The sequence below is a fragment of the Lutjanus erythropterus genome, chromosome 13, assembly GCF_056507025.1.
Source record: "Lutjanus erythropterus isolate fLutEry1 chromosome 13, fLutEry1.hap2, whole genome shotgun sequence".
Taxonomy (NCBI): Eukaryota; Metazoa; Chordata; class Actinopteri; order Lutjaniformes; family Lutjanidae; genus Lutjanus; species Lutjanus erythropterus.
Window position 1 is genome coordinate 10820967 of NC_139329.1, and position 17368 is coordinate 10838334.

The 17368-nt window shown below is 43.1% G+C and overlaps 1 protein-coding gene across 1 annotated transcript in view; it reads right to left on the bottom strand.

Annotated features, from left to right (window-relative positions):
- cdh13 (cadherin 13, H-cadherin (heart)) overlaps positions 1–16696 on the bottom strand; it is a 452332-nt gene extending 435636 nt beyond the window's left edge. The window contains exon 1 of the mRNA XM_084734875.1: positions 15802–16696. Coding sequence (XP_084591001.1) covers positions 15802–15852 — 51 coding nt within the window. The 5' untranslated portion in view covers positions 15853–16696. The remainder of the gene's footprint in view (positions 1–15801) is intronic.
- Between the last annotated feature and the right edge of the window lie 672 nt (positions 16697–17368).

Here is a 17368-nt window from a genome sequence, read left to right on the forward strand (position 1 = left end):
ATCTCTACGGCTGATATCTCCCAAACTCAGCAGCTCACACCAAAACTATCTAGACGGAAAAACAGCACTATTAAAAATTCACATTACAGTTGATTATCATTGTCTGTTTCAAAAATCAAATCCAGACATACTGTATATTTCCATGTCTTCTCTTACAAACCAGGACAACCTGGATGTTTTCACTTTGACTGTTCAACCTGAAGGCTGCCCATTTTTCACTCTGATATAAGAATGGATTTTTAATAACATCCAGTCCACTCATTTGTGGTTAATTAAATCCCAAAGAAAAAAAGTCTTAGTCAAATATTCCAGGTGCCATGTGTACACACACACTCAAGCTATGGCTGAAAAGGACACTCTCCTTTCTCCTCTGGCTCCATTAGAAATAATTATCTCCCATCGATCTTTCAAACCCTCTGCGGAGCAGTAACATCAGCCTGTACTGTCTCAGCCTTCAACTGTCTGTCAACAGTGTGTGCGTGTGTGTGTGAGGATGAGGATGTGTGTGACCTGCACATCCCGGGTCTGTGCCGTACACTGTTTGACTTGTGACAGGCTGCTAGAGTTCCTGTAATTCTGTAGGTGGCTTGTCCCAGCACGGCAGTGGAGCGTGTCTCTTAGTGAGACTTAAGGAAAGGCAGAAAAGCCCTCTTTGAGCAGGTCAGCCACACGGGGCCCCGTAATGGTGAATGCACTGATAACCGGCCACCCGGTGTGACTCTACTGCGGCGTGAAAAACCAAGCCGTCAGTATGGGGGCCACCGCAGCGGAAAATTGTGTCCAGTAAAGCGTGCAAGGTGGGGAGAGGATGTGACAGTGAAGACATGCAATCCTAATGAAAATCAAACCCAGTCAGCAGAGAATCTGTGCAGTGGGAAGCCTATAGCATGACTGAAACTCCCCTATAGCTGATAAGAGAGGTGAAGTTGAGATAATGAGAAGGTCGGAGGCCAACTTTGTAAGATCAGTGCACATCACTGTTATCAAGAAAAACTGGTAACACTTACACAACATAATAAGACCCTTATAAGGTGCCTATTAACATTAATATGTAATAAAAGAGTTTCTTTAAATTTTTTTAAGCAAAACTGTTGACAAATTTCTTATAAGTGTTACTAAATGCCTCATAATCTAACACTGAACATGTTAAAGATGCTATTTTTAAAACTTGTGAACTCTTATCAAAACATTTTAATGTTAATGACCATTTGATGGGGACCTTATTACATATTAATTTGAGCTTTCATGTAAGTGTTAGCAAAACTTTGCTTTTCACGAGTTGGAAAAAAGCCTCTTGTTGACAACACTGTATCTTTCAGCTGTTTGAATTAGTCACAGCAAGTGTGTGTGAGAGGGCAGATGTGGCATCCCCATGGAAATCACTGCACTCACCTTGCCAGGACTCGGCCAAAGCCAGTCTCATCTTTACATTCATTACTGCTGCCTCAGCCTTCCCATGAGCCTTTGCAGCACAACCAACTTCACCAAAAGCCCTTAAGTGTACTTGCAAACAGCTATCCAAGCACTTATCCAAATGGATTGAGAGAGCCGTGCCCTAAACTGTATGTTTTAATTACTTCAGGTCTGCGGGACAAATTCCTGCACGGATCACCCGATGCAGGAACTCGCTGAGACGGTCTCGGAAGAGTCTCTTTAGATCAAAGTGTACGCAAATAGTAGCACAGACGAGTCAGGACGCACATGAACAACACACAATTAGAAGCTAATGGGCAGCTTACGCACCACATGGTAGTTATCGGTGGTAGACTGGGCACTCGGAAGCACAGCGCTGTCAGTGTGAATCGGATTATTGGAGGAAAACACAAGACAGGGTGATCAAAGAGATTTCTGTCTTATCTCAAACCCCGTCACATCTGTCTTTCAAGTCTCAACAATGTTTTATTTCCCCCAGAAATAGCCTGTGGCCTCTTAATGACTAACTCTCACAAGCAGAGGTTTTGACTACAGCATCAGAGCAATGCGAAAGAAATAGCTTTGTAGAGGGGAATCCTTTCATTTCAAATGAAGAAAGCTTTGCTGTGTACATAGGAAACTGTGATGTATTGGAAGTGTCAAATATAGCAGTTCTACGATGTTCCCTGGCCTAAATATTGCAGAAAAGTAACATCAAAGTGAGGATCATCAGGACACCACTTGCAGAGAGTTTCAAATAGCTTCAAAATATAGTAAAACCAGTACATCAAACTATCATGAACAAGGGCATTACCAATCCAGTCCAATGGCACCATTCTTGGATTTGTCTTTTTTTTTTTTTCCCAACATAATTCTCTTTGCCCCATCATTTAATTCATTTGTAAGCTCAAATCCTCGGACTTGCCTGTATTAATATGAGATAAACCTCTGAATGGAGGGCGACATTAATTGCGTCTAAAGGAATTCAACTGAAGTGGCAGCCCTCTCTGTCAGTGGCAGGCAAAAGTTGGCTCTCTCATTCCCCCACACGCTGACATCAAAAGCAATAAGTGGGAAGAGCTATTCTAATTGCCTTGAAGCGACCTGCCTGCGTAGGCATCAATATAGTGCTTTGTGTGCCCGCTTCAAATGAGTCCTCCAATTCCTGTCTCTTTCTTGACAGTCAGGTTCAGGGGTTTAAATGGCCACTCTACCTCTACAAAGCACCTTTGCAAAACACTCTTACCGGGGACCACGCTGGCATAAATGCGTGAGCAAACGCGCACACATGCACGCACACACTGTTTATGCACTAAGTGGATCTGAGTGGCAATTATCCTTGACAGCCCTTCAAAGAATATCTGGCATTTTGTCGCCATCTAGGCAACAGCGGCGGTACTACGTGCATCAGAGCAGACAGAAACATTGATTTTTTTTCTCATGGGTCAAATATTTTCCTCACCTGAAGTCTCCTGCTACACTGAAGCAGGGATAATGTAGGATGGAGCTAACAGACAGGGAGAGCAAGGGCAAAAATCAGATGTAGCCGCTACGCTGCCTTGTGTGGATTACCTACCGAGTGAGGAGAGGAGGAAAAGACTAGAGACACATTCGGGAGAGGAACTGAAGAAAGGGGAGCTGATGAAAAGAAAAATGGGGAAAGGAACGCCGTGAAGCAGAAAAGGATAAAGTGAGTAAGCTGGAGTGATTTCTTGCAAAAGTCAAGAAGACCTTCTCAGCTATCAGTTCCGTTCAACAGCAGCGAGGGATTTGATTACTTCAAAGACACTTGCTGAACATGGAGTGAAGTGAAAAACCCCAGAGTCACGTTGGGAGAGAATGAAAGAGTAGGGCCGATGCCTTCAAACAATCACATCACATGCTCCGAGAGTAAAGTGGCACATCTGAGGATCAGTTTCCACCACAGCTTTAAAAACAGTGTTAAAGTCAAGGTGATGATACATCTGGTACGATTATCCAGGATTCAGACATATGTAGCATTTTCAACTACCTTGATAGTTGCAAAAACAGGTCCAGCCCTGTTTATCTCCTACATTAACATAGCACCCAGTGTGTTTCTCTAACACTAACATTGAGATCAGTTACGAATCAAGTGGAAAATGGCACATTGAAAACAAGTGTCAACACAGAATTATAATAGGGAAGAATTTAACAATCACAGCGGATTAGCAAGTGAGAAATGAGAAGCTTTTCAAAGTGCACTGGTCAGCAGAAATATGTGTGTGTGTATATGTGCATGTGCATAAAGAATGCAGCCCAAACAGCATTCATGATTAATCAGCATGACGCAAGCTTTTACCACCAACTAATCTTCTATTTTGTCAGCCATTCACTAACTGAATTTGTCTGTTAATGCATATATACATACATACTGCTATGTAAATGCAACACTTGAATCCACACCTTTTTATTAGAGTCTCAGCAGACTCTGAATTTGAATATGAGCCTCATGAAGCTAGGATGTATTTCAGGGCTTATATGCTGTATTGCATTAGACCACACAGCTGTTCCTGTTTTTCCAGGTTTTCTGTGTACATTTTCTCCACCATACTATAATAACATACTGCCTGCAAAGGTAACAGATGAGGTCTGCAGAACTCCTTTACTTTTTATTTTTGATTTAGTAAGCTGAGTTACCACTTTCCAGAGGCGTGGGTTTGAGTGAGATGACTCAGAATCGAGTCAGACTCAAGCCACAAGTTTGATGACTTTGGACTCGTCTTGAGAAAATCAAAAAAGACTTGCAGCTCCACTAAGACTTAAACACCACTGACCCATGGCTTCACTCGGACTTGAGCATTTTGACTTGAATATACCTGACACCTTCCCCCAAGCCCAAAGATTAAAAAGTATGTTATTTAAAAAGTGTGCCGTGTATCTTTTCATTTTCCCTTCATTACCAGAATCAACTCACGTTAACGGTGTTCATTCCCAGCAAGTTGACTCTTTATTGTGTGTATTATGTGAGGAGGGCCAAAAGACACAAGAATGAAAGCCACTGATTTTTGGGAAGCACCCACAGAGATGCCAGAATCTTGTGCTACATCACTGACAGCATCCAATCAAGGTGCTGGAGAGAACCATGAAGAATTAACCAGTAGGAGAAAATGACACACAAGTACCAAAACCAAAACTTCGAGGTGGTCAATGAAAAACAAACTGCAGTATGGAGAACATGCAGGCCAAAAATTACAGATGGATATGCAATAAACCAACTTAGAAGTTGCAGAATAATAGTAAGTCGAGGCTCCACTGTTAAAATGGCATTACATTTGGTGACAACCATATTATGACTTGTTTAAGACTTGAACCTAACCTTAGTTTAGGACTTGGGACTTGCCAGTCTTGATTAGGCACTTGAGTGCAAAGACTCAGATATATTTGTGACTTGGCTCCACCTCTGCCACTTTCGCCTCACGATAAGCAGGAAAAACTCCATATTAGTATGCCAGAGGTAGACTTATCTATAGGGGATAGTGCAAGGTAAGCATACCGCAGGCTATGCATCATATACTCTCCGTTGAGTGTTCAGATATACACTCAGAAATTTCTAGACCTCATTAAACTCTAAACTTGCCACCCAGAAAAACATCTGCATTGAGGACCTCAGAGAAAGCAAGAGCACAAAAAGGCAACACACACACACACACAAACACACACACAAGTGTTATTTTAGGTGCTCATGTCTAAATTTGTGTGTAAAGCCTAATTGGGGCTAGGTCAGGTTGAAACCTAGTGGTGTGTTTCCACCCCAAGGTACTTATTACAGCACAGTGGATAACTGTTAGCATTTTGAATTTTCCTCCCCAATGCTCCATTTAGTTAGATAAGTGCAAGTAAATATGAGGGCAGGAAAAAAGAGGAGCCAATTTCCTTTGCTTCTTCCTCCTGAATAGGAATAGGCAGACGAGAACGCCAAGTCTTGATTTATATATATTTCAGTTTACTTGTCACCTACCAATTTAGCTACCTTACAGCCAGGGACACACTATCTATCTGCAGAAACACCGCTATGGAGCAACCCACCTACCAATACACTCATGAAAAATAGATCAAGTGCAGCTGGCAGAAACCTCCATCACCCTCTTTTGACCCTGTGGCTACAATTAACAATGCAGTCAGTGATGAAAAGCTAGCTATTCAGTGACCTATGCTAAGTGGCTCTGATTCAAGACTCAAGAATGGTCTGCAACGCTCTAATCTAATACTTTATCTAAATAAAAGTGCATCACGCCAACAATGGAGGACCGCTCGTTGAAAGGCTAATGCAACTTTACAGTATCATCGCCTCTTACTATCATCAGCAAAACTACTCGTGTGGAAGAAATGGGAGCCTGCAGTACCAGCCCTTTAACATGAATACTCCCACTGTGCTGCTGGCGGCTTCACACACTCCGCGGCAATAGAGAGGAGTCATCGCAATCACGCTGAAAAAAAGAAGCTTGTGCCTCCTGCCAAACATAGGCTCGAGCTTGTGTGTGTGTGTGTGTGTGTGTATGACAGAAAGAGAGAGGGGAGGACATATCTGGATGTTTGTGAGTGTGGCAAAGAGACAGACAAACAGAGTGGGTGAATAACTCATGAATATCTGTAATGTGTTACAGAGAGTGTTTGTCAGAGCGGATGGCGGAGGAGGAGGAGGAGGCAGAGAGACGGAGAAATTGAGAGACAAGGGGTGTGAACCATGTCTGTCTTCCTCACACACTTTTTATTTTGTCATCAGGGGGTTCTTTTTAGGAGGAGGGAGTTTCTTTATGCCGTTATCTCAAGCTGGGTATCTATATGACTCTTTGTCTGACACCCATTTCATCCGTGTGCTTCTACATCTGCCCGTCTGACCACAAAATTGACAGGAGGAGAACAAGCTGAGATGAAAGTGTGATCAACTGGAGGGACAGCAGCATATTATACCACTGTGTCCTTCACACATGCTTACTGAGGCCTTTTGTGTGCCTTCATGTGTGTTTGTCTGTCTCTTCTCAGCTTTCTCTACCCACTAAAACTCATCAGTACTCACAAATAAGCCATTAATCCACTCTCCTAGGACGCAGAGTTTTCTTTTTTTTTATTTCCACTTGGCACATTTCACTTGTCCATTGGCATTTTGCATAATTAGGCCACTTATATCAAATACAGGCGGGTCCTAATGGAGTGCTAAGGGTACATATTTACGTTAATTGCTACTCTCGCTATCTCTATCCCTCATCCTCCCTTCTCGCTTCACCCTCCTCCTTGTCCACTCCCTTCCTCAGGAGAGCATGGCGGCAACGTCGAGGGAAAGAAGATTGAAGAAGACTGTGTTTCCCTCAAAGGTCACACCCTCCCACAGCGGAGTTAAGATAGCATTTGACCTTATAGCCCATTACAGTGCAGTGCTGCTCAACCACAGTCACAGGGGAACTTGCTCTGGTAAGTCTCTGTGTTTCAGACTCTCCTATGGAAAGAGAAGGAAAAAACAGTGCACAGGTGTGTTTGTGCATGACCCTCTGTGTCCATGCAGCTTAAAAGTTTTGTCTTGGTCAGTGGGTTTGTAATACTCTACTTGTGGGGTACAAAAACCAGGAGACCACTATGGTTGTGGGGTCTGATCAGCTTTGTGGGGCCAAAATGGTAGACCCCACAAGTTTAAAGGGGTGTTTGAGGGTTAAGACTTGGTTTTAGGGTGAGGGATAGAATTCGGTTTAGGTTAGGATTGTGCTGGGTATCAGTACTCAGTACTGCATTCAATCTTTTTTGTACCCAGATCTGGCATAAAAGACTCTCTGTGTGGTCTTGTTTGCAGCCAGTCTCCACAAGGGTTCTTATTTAAAGCAACATGTGATTGGCCCATTACTACAGCTACAGTTAGCAGCTACATAACGTGGTGTATTTGATTGAGATGGCAGTTCAGGGTCCTGACAAGCCACCAAAATGTTTGAAAGTTGCAAAAAGACTTTAAAAAGCTATCAAATTATGTACTCCATTGGTATAAGTTAGGGTTAAGGTTAGTGATCTATCAGGATGTCAGATCTCCTCATATGATGTGACTGTGTTAGGGAAGAGACGCAAGAATGAGGACGGTAAAGAGAGCAAGTGAAGGTTGCTGTATCTATAATTATACCAATCTTGCCATTCTAGGCTAGTCTGGAATCTATATTCAAGGGAATTGAGTTTGCAGTCATTAATTATCATCTGGGGTCATCAGACAGACCTGCAGGGGTAGGTGTGGATGAGGATAGGGTAAGAGAAGGCTCCACTGGTCAGGGGATGGTTAAGGGTAGGGGTAGGGTAAAGATAAGGGTAGGATAAGGGTAAGGATCAGGGAAGGGATAGGATAAAGTTATGGGCAGTGTCAGGGGATGGTTAGGTTTAGGGCAAGGTTAGGGGCAGATAGGCTAAGGATTAGGGCTGGGTAGCATTTAAAAAATGATGATACCCGTACCAATACCAGTACCCTTAAGGTCATACAGATACCAATAGAGTTCTTCATTTGACACCTTTATTTGAAGGTTTCGTCTTTATGAAGAATGCTTGCAGTGACTGGCAGTGAGCAAAACCATATAAATAGTCATTTTTTCTGGATTTAGGTACCAAAAGGATGGAATGCAGGTATTGTTTGAATGGAACAGTTTCAATACTACTTGGCACTGAATTATTTTGATACCTTACCTTACCTTACCTTGCCGATACCCAGCCTTAGTAAGGATAAGGGTCAGGTAAGGGTCAAGGTGTGGTACGGTTAGGGTGACACATTCTAGGTCCTGTGTCGTGTCGGATAGGTTTAGTGTAAGAGGTGAGGGAATGCACTAAGTCAATGACAGATCCCCATGAAAATAGTGACACAAGTCTGCGTGTGTGTGTGTGTGTGTGTGTGTGTGCTTGGTGAATTTACAGGAAGCTTTTAGAGTTAGATGTTTTCTGTCAATAACCGCTGACTCAAAAAAAAAAAATAAAAGAAAACCTCCAAAGAGCACTGTAGCACCACAGATTGTGGTCCACTATTTGCTTTCACACAGGAAACAGCACAGATAAGTAGGTTTGGAGGGAGACTGAAACCTCAAAGCCCCTCACTAGAAAGCCTATTTGCCAGCCGATTGTTAGAACCATTGTAACACCAGGGTACATTTAGACAGCAAAGTCTAGATTGGTATTGGGCTTCTTTCACTTGACCCATTTCATGCTCTTTTTATTCTAAGTGTTTGTGTGTCTCTGTAGGCTGCTAAATTGCAAACTTCTCTGCAATTTTTTCAAAACTCAAACCCTTTATTCCGGCAGCTCGACTGTGAGAGCTGAAACACCAGGCGGCAGCGTGAGGGGAGATGAGGGGAGAATGAGAAGAGGGTGAGAACGTGCAAGGGAGACAGACAGTCAGGGGAACAGAATGCAGACAGAAAGAAAGAAATCATCCTGCCTTAATGACTGGCGTTCCTCATTAGTGTCACCATTAGCGTTTGCAGCATGTCATACTGTTACCCCTTCACCAGACTCTATTATAAAAAGCCCATCACTGAAACAGCATGTTGTAACAGAAGGGTGGCAGGTCTGAAAGGACACTTCACAAACAGAAACCTTCTTTGGAGAAATAAGAGGTCAGTTGGGGGTCTATTGTTTGAAAGGATGATTCATCGATGGACATGACATGCCTCCATCTGTATAGGAACCACAAGGGGTACATACACACCGAGCATCCATCATTATTCTCGGAAGAGGTTGATTTGACTGAACAATGAACCTATATGATTAGAAACTGCTCAACCTAGAAATGGGAAAACGATTGAGATAAAGGGTACGGCACTGAACGCAGAATGGACCTGGAATATGTGAGTGTGATTTCATTTTTCACACCTGTTGCTGCACTACTGAATGATAAATGGTGCCAACACACAGAATGGCAGTGTGCTCTCTCTTTTTTATGATTCTAGATCAATTCGCCATATTCACATGGCAGCCATTTTCCTTTGATGTCAGTCAAGTTACCTTGCGAGGCAGCTGGGTTCGCGAGATCACGCAAGAATTCATCTTGCTAGGTTCCAGGTTCCTATGTCCACACCAGTGGTGGTGCAATCCAATCAGCATCGTAGGAGGGACTACTGGCACACCAACAGCAAGAAGCTCGCATGGAAGTGACTTGTCTCAAACAAACAATGGCAGCTTCTACAGAAGTTCGTGTAGATACTGTGATAGCATCAATTTTATCAGAACTGGAGAGGATTTCTTCATTGAAAGAAGAGCAGAGAACAGCCCTGGGGCTTTTATCAATAGAAAAGATGTTTTTGCTCTTCTTCCTACTGGCTTCGGTTCGGTGAGTTGATCTGATTAGTTGAAGCCAGCCCCTGTTAGACATGACAGATGGTTTATCAAATCACCTGCCAAGGGTTTTCTTGAAAGCGCCCACCCTTTTCCAAACAGTTTTGATGAACAGCTTCCATCTGGTGCGCCAGGTTAACAGTTGTGGTGGTAAGGCTAAATGTCATATCTGTGTGTTCCAGTTTTAGCTGCTTAGTTTACTTACTTGGACAAGAGACAGCAACACATTAACATTAGCCTACATTGCATTACTAGATGACCTCAAGCATGTTTTTCTTCTAGGCTTAAATAAATGTGTCCAAATAGGCTACGCTCAAAGGCGTTGACTTTGTTTCCACCACAGTTGACATCTGGACAGCTGACAATAAAAGCTCTCTGGGTGTTAACAGTTTACTGGATCAGCTGTTCAACTTGGAGCGCAACAAGACCACTAACAAGGTACAACAATAATATAGTAATATAACAAGTAATGTTACTTCAGTAAATATAATTCCTTTTTAAAGGAGTAATGATTAAAAAGTAGCTATACTTCCTAAGTAACTTGATCAGGAAGCGGTGAAATAATCTCAGGTTTTCTATGTATGTATGACCTACAACCTGGAATGCAGAATTAGGACAATCGAGCTTGCCACTCTGAGTGTGACACCAGAGGAAAGTGGCTGTGGAAATGGTGAATTAACTGCTTCTAAAACTGTGCAAAGAGGAGACCCAAAAGGGTAAAAGTCTGTGTGTCTGTGTCAGGCACCCCTGAGTGGCTGTGTGTGTGTGTGTGTGTGTGTGTGTGTGTGTGTGTGTATGTGCGTGTGTGTGTTGTGTGTGTGTGTGTGTGTACATGGCAGCACGAAGGTCAACACTCTCTATGAGTAACAGGACACCATGGCAACTGTCCATCTTACGTGCCACACTTTAACCATTTTTCTTGGAGACCATGACCTCCCCTCTCTCCTCTGTCTATCCGTCTCCCTCTCAGTGCCTGTGGCGGCTTAAACAGGAACTTTAACAGTCCGTTGGTCACCGCGCCCATAAACGTCCATGACAGCAAATCTTCCTGCAGACACGCCCAGGTGCCAGCCCAGAATTTAAACTGTGAGTATAATAGTCATCCACCATCTACTGGTGAGACAGAGAGAGGTACAGAGACAAGGCATTTTGAGGAAATAAAAGGCGGATTAAGGTTGATAAATCATGTTAATTAAGGTAAAAGACTTAAAGGGGGGGGTCAAATAAACCAGACAGACAAAGAGAAGGGAAGACAGGGATGAGGAATCAAAGTGGGAAAAGGAGAAAAGGGAAGGGGGATAAAGAATCCTTGCACCTGCAGCTCCCAGCTGTGCTGTGCTTATTCTGAATCATTGCTCCACCCGGAGAGACTGCTTAGCGTTTCATTTGGAAAACAGGGATTTATTGCCAAGGAGGGGGCTGCTGCTGTTGCTGCTGGTGTGTGTGCCCATATGTGGGTGTGTGTGAGTGGGCGGTCAGAGGAAGGTAGGTGTGTATGGCAGCTTATTGTGGAGAGGAACTTGGCTCCCTACCTGAGCATCTATAAATACAAGCACCTTGTTGGATCCCACACACACTATACAGTGGCGAGGTAGGACGCTCCTGTGATTCTGAGAGGGGAGTGAGGCAGGTTTTTTTTTTTTTTACAACGTTCATGTGGCGATGATGCATCAGGTGGAATAAGTGGTGTGTTCACAAGTTGATTACAAATGTGCATGTGCTTTTGTGTGGGAACAAGCTGGAAAGCCAAACGTTGGATCACTGGAGAGGAAAATGTTAACATATGGTATAAGTTTTCTGTGCTTTATTCGCTTTGTGGACTCATTTACATTTGGGGTATTTAAATGGCAGTGCTTGGTTTTAGCTCTTTTGCTCAGCAGGAAACAATGGCGACCACTTGGTCCCAATCTTTCTCGTATTATAGCTTAACAGTACATATATTTCTGAAAACATTTTTGTTGAGAAATAGCCAATGCAGTAACATAATCTTGATTCATACCTGACCAATACTGGCTAGTTTGACACTTTAATCTGAGGTTTGTCAGCTCTGTGTGTTGCACTGGACAGATTTACTCATCAATCACACAGCAGCCCCGCCCAAAGCATTTGCTGCTTCATCATCTAGTTTACTCTAAATGGAACCATATTTTACAAAATGAATGTCATCCTGTATTGAAGAAGAGGTCATAAATCTAATGAGATGCAGGGTCATTTTGCCATAAGAGTACATGCAATCTGACTTCTTTTTGCAACCAGTGGAGTCACCCCCATTAGAAAGCATGCAGGTTTAAGGCAGTTTCACTTTGGCTTCATTTTCAGACACTCAAGCTCCGTCCACTAATTAATATGCAGTCTATTGTTCAAAGAATAAATGACATTATATTGACATTGGTGCCATGTGCTATATATGCCCTTGAAAACCCATCTTCACCATGGTTTTCAGTTTTTTTCTTTGTTTGTTTGTTTGTTTGTTTGTTTGTTTAAATAGTCAGTATCAATCTATACCAAAATTGCATGCTTATTCTATAAACTATAAAACTATCCAATTAAATGAATTATTTCTTATTTTATTTGGTGTTTTTGCCACATACAGGTATGCAATCATGATTGTTGGGTAAAATGTATGGCAACATCTCTATTTGATCACGTTATGACATTTACCATGCCACCCATGGTTCTGATAGCTTCCTCTTTGACCTTGCCATTGTACTTCCACGATTCAATAGCCTAAACCAGTGGTTTTCATTCTGGGATCCCTGGGTGGGTTGTAGGGGTTCTCAGCAAACGGAAGAACAGAATATCTTAACTTGTATCACATTTTTTATTTTGATTATTGATTGATTATGAAGACTCTCAAATTGGTGTCTGTGGTCTATTGCGCCTCTATAGTCATGGTCCTTGACATGAAAAAGTTTGGGAACCCCTGGCCAAGTAACTCATTCAACTGTAAATCCAACACATTGCTGATAAAATGTATGCCAAATGTGTGTGTGCGTGTGTGTGTGCGTGTGTGTGTATGTCTTTCAGAACCAATAATTGTTGTTCACCAGGACCTGTCATAACTGTGTCTATGCCTCTGAGATCTGGCATTTTTTTTTTTGGAGCGAGTGTGTGTTTTTGACTGATCTCCCACAGCAGCGAATGAATGTGAATGAATCTTGGTAATGGAAAGACTTCCTCAGTAGTACACATCTGCGTGTGTGTGTGTAGGGGTGGGCGGTTTGTAAAGGAGGGGGGGCAGGGGCTAATCAATAGCACAAAGACTTAAATAATTTCTTTGTAGGGACTATTAGCCTGAATCATGAACGCCTCACATCAGTAGATCGAACCACAACGTAGAAGTGAACCGACAACTTATCCAATTAAAAATGAATAATACACCGCAGAAAATGTGCACTAAGCCTACACAGGTCAGACCAGAAATACCAAATGAGCTGTGTTGTCTGTGGCCTCTCAGTACATCCAGAAGAGGACACACACACACACTCACACATACAGAAGCAGCACAACAACACAGAGTTTCCCAAATGAGCTGTTTGCCTGCCACGCTTCGGGGCTCTCCCATTGCTGCTGCGTTTGGAAATACTCTCAGCTAGGTTATTTTAAAATTAGGTGCCGTTTAAACATTTGCAGCGTGCTACGAGAAGTGCCACTCTCATTAGAGTTAAATACACGTTAGCGACTTTAAAGGGATAGTTCGGATTATTTAATGTGAGGTAGTATGGGATACTTTTCAGAAGATGGCGGTTACCATCCCGCCTATTAGGAGAAGCTAACCCAAGAAATAAACTGCTGTGTTCTTTAGACTTTATGTATAGAAATTAACAACATGAGAGCTCCCAAAAGTGAAGCCAAGTGGAGCCCCCCTGGTGGAGGGCTGCAGTATGGACCTTAAATCCTGCCTCCCCAGTGTTAATAGGTAGAGGATGGGCCAAACTAAAACATCAAATTACACGTCAAATTTTCCCAAAGATGGCTTCAGTCATATCTTGTCATACTGGTGTTCAGTTTGGTTTAAATTATTTGACGATATAAAAACAGATTGACAGCTGAGCCCTGCTTTTTATTGAGTCAGCTGACCGTGTGGGTGGGAACTCAAAAGCGCAGCTCCAGTGTTGGTCACTACTGTGCAGATGGCAGTGCTCGTGATGGGATGTTTCGGTTTCAGTTTTGCAAAGTGTGAGGAAGTGGAGACCTGTCGTCCATCGTTTTTCTTTTTTTTTTTTAAATGTTAATGCTGTGGACAGAGGTATTTCAGCCACTTAAATAAAGGCCCACCTAAAAGAATGAATATCAGTTGAAGTGTGCAGTATATTTAAAACCTTTTCACCACTTTACTTCGCTGTCAGACAGCCTTTTACGACAGGGAATTGCCGTTATATGAGCCAAATATTGCTCTCTCCTCACCAACTAAACTCCGTGGGTAAAATCAGTCATTTTCCCTCTCAGGACACCAGAGTTGCTGGTCTACAACTGCCTAGATATGTGAGTTTGTTTGTTTTAGTGTGTGACTTTGGTGTTTTAAAACTTTAGTTCAGCTTCACCAAAATGACACAATAACACCAAAAAAAGTAACTGATTGAGGCAGAAGTAATACCAGCAACTCTAAACGCTAAAATTAGAGTCTACCTGTGGAGTTTGGTTGGTTTGGAGAGAGAGAGCACGCTATTTGGCTTGTAAAAGAGTGTCTAATGGCAATGTGAAGTAAGTATTGTTAATACAGTGCATAGTTAAACTGATATTGATTTTTTAAGTGGCTAAAATACTTTGTGTTGCTGACTTTGTCTACATTGCTGAACTTCCCTGCAGGTACTCCTCTCTGCCTCTCCAAACTAGCAGAGTGCTGACTGTCATCTACTGAAGGTAACACACTGACTATTGACAAGTACCTTATACAACCCCACATCAAATAATGCAATAAATATCCCTTTAATGCTAATTTGTACTGCTCTTTGTTAAAGGGAGTATGCTCCTTCTGAGAGGGTCAGAGATCAAGGCAGCTGGAAGATGAAGAAGAAGAGCACTCCTGCAGCTGGATTAATCCCTGCTCATGGGCACTGCAACGGGGTAGGTGGTGGCCTGAGGTGTTTAGAGCCAAAAAGTGAACGAAAGTGTCACAAAAACCATCAAACTGAGAAGCATCGGTGCTTCTCAATTTAAAAAGTCGTCTAAAGACTTGAGTGGCACCGACAGCTGTTCCCAGTTACCTCTCCCTCTCCCCATATTAAAGTCAGATCAAACGGACGAGCGGTTCTATCACAGCGGGGAATTAAGGCTTTATTAAATATCCCGAGAGAATCCGCGTCTACGGAGAGCAATAGACTGAGTCAAATACCCAGAGACACCGCCACAAATAACACAGCAGAGCGGCCAAGTTAGCTCTCACCCTGCCTCTCTTTCTGTCTCTCTCACACATTCCCCACCACCACCTCTTTCTCCACTCCTCTCCTCCATCCGCTTCTGTGCTTCTCACACGCGCGCGCGCACACGGACACACACACACACACACACACACACACACACACACACACACACAAACACACACACACACTCACAAGCCCAAAGAAACGCTCAAGTTGGTGGCTGAGCGGAATATAGATGCGACTGAAGACAAGAGCCGGATCCGTGATTTGCACGCTCTCTTCTCTTTCTCTCACACTCCTCCTCTCCTCCATCCTCTCTTCTCTCCCTCTTTCTTTCTCTTCTAGACAAAAATGTGAAAAACATTCCTGAAGTGCAGATCGCCAGACCCGACATTCGGGTACCTGAGCTGTGCCACAAATGTGCCAGCCGTGCGCACAGAGAGACTGAAGGAGAGAGGTGGGGGGGGGGGGGGGGGATAAACTTGCTGCGGGCAAGGCGCGGACGGCTCTGGCAGCGCAGGTGACCGCTGTGTGTGACTGTGTGTTGTGTGTGCAGACTCCGGGCAAACTTGACAAGCCATGTATCTGCGCCAAGAACGCAAGAGGAGCCCCTCAGATGGAGAGAAAAGAGTCGGATTGCTGTGCGTCTGAACGAAATTGTCCCCAAATCCACTGTCACACACTCACACACACACATCCCTGTCCTCTCCTGTCTTACCTGAGGGACGAGGAAAGCCAGGAGGATGCGGACTCCAATCTCCATGGTCATGTGTAATTTCTCTCTCGGTGTGGAAACAGATTCAAGACAGCAGGGTGATGTAGGCTGGGTCAGCTCTGCTCATAATTCCACTGTCCAAGCGGCGGAGGGACGGACGGAGAGGAAAGCGTTTCACCGTGAGCCGCCAGCTGCCAACTTCCCCCAAACACAACTGCAGTCTGAGCAGAAAAGCACTGGATAGTGAAGCCGAGAGCACAACCAATAGATTTATGAGGAGAGGGAGAGGGGTGGGGGGACGGAGGAGGAGGTGAGACGGAGGGGGAGGGTGGGGTGAGGAGGGGGGGTGAGCACGTCTCGGTCCAAGTGGAGGGTCAGCTGCGCTCATTTTTGTTTTCAATTTTTTTTATTTTTTTTATTTTGCGGAGTTTTGGATGACGTGCAGGTGCAACATCAGGTTATTTCGAGGATCCATCATCAACATCACACGTATCATTTTCCCCATCCTCATCATCAGGCAGCTTTATAGCCCTTATACCAGCACCCATAATCCACTTCTCCTCCTTTTAAAGGTGATTTACGGTTCCTGTCATCTGATATTCAATGCAGGAGTGAAGCCTCCATTTAACACAACGTGTCTGAGTGTGTGTGAACGCACCACAGAGCGGCGGTGCCTCCGGGCCAGCCTGAGAGGAAGAAACTTCACTAATGATACAGTTTAAGATCGCGTTATATCACTACATAACCACTGTATGAGCGCGCATGATGCCTCCAACAGACAACAAGACTATAGGAGACGATCTCGTGAATAATTCCTGACTTTAATTTTCTGATTCTTCATTTTTCATTAGGAGATCTGCTCTTCCTTCCTCCAGCTCTGTAATGAATTGTTAATTTGTGTGTGGGGAATTTTATATGGTTGTTTGTCAGAGGGAGCGTTTTCTTTTCTCTCGCACCTCAGCCTAAAGGCACCTCTCTGAGTCTCTGAACTGTTTTCTATTTGAAGTTGATTAAGTGAATTTTCAGTTACTGTGTTTACATCCCACATGCAAGATTTTATGGTCTCACCTAAAACAAGATCCACTGGAATATTTCCAGTACCAGTTAGTCTCCCAATTATATCTGGATTAATGGTTTTGTCTATAAAATGTTGCATATTTTATAATAATCTATAAAATTCTGGTTAGTAAAATACTGAAAGCACAATAACATATTAAATGTCTTGTTTTGTTTAACAAACAGTCTGAAAAGATTTAATAAACCCACTGAATATTCACATCTTAGAAACTTCAAATTTCAGGTATTTGGCTTAAAAATAAAATTAAAGGATCAGGCACGTCCTTGTAGACAGGTGCATAGAAGAAAAATCCATGGGCATGAGAAGTACTGAAGCTCTATTTGGATGATTTTTGCACATTATCCATCCATCCCCTTGTTAGGGCCCGAGCACCGAACCGGTGCGAGGACCCTATTGGAATTGCTAGGATTATTATTATTATTATTATTATTATTATTATTATTATTATTATTATTTTTTGCCCAAAAGTAAATCGCTTATTTGGAGGCCTTA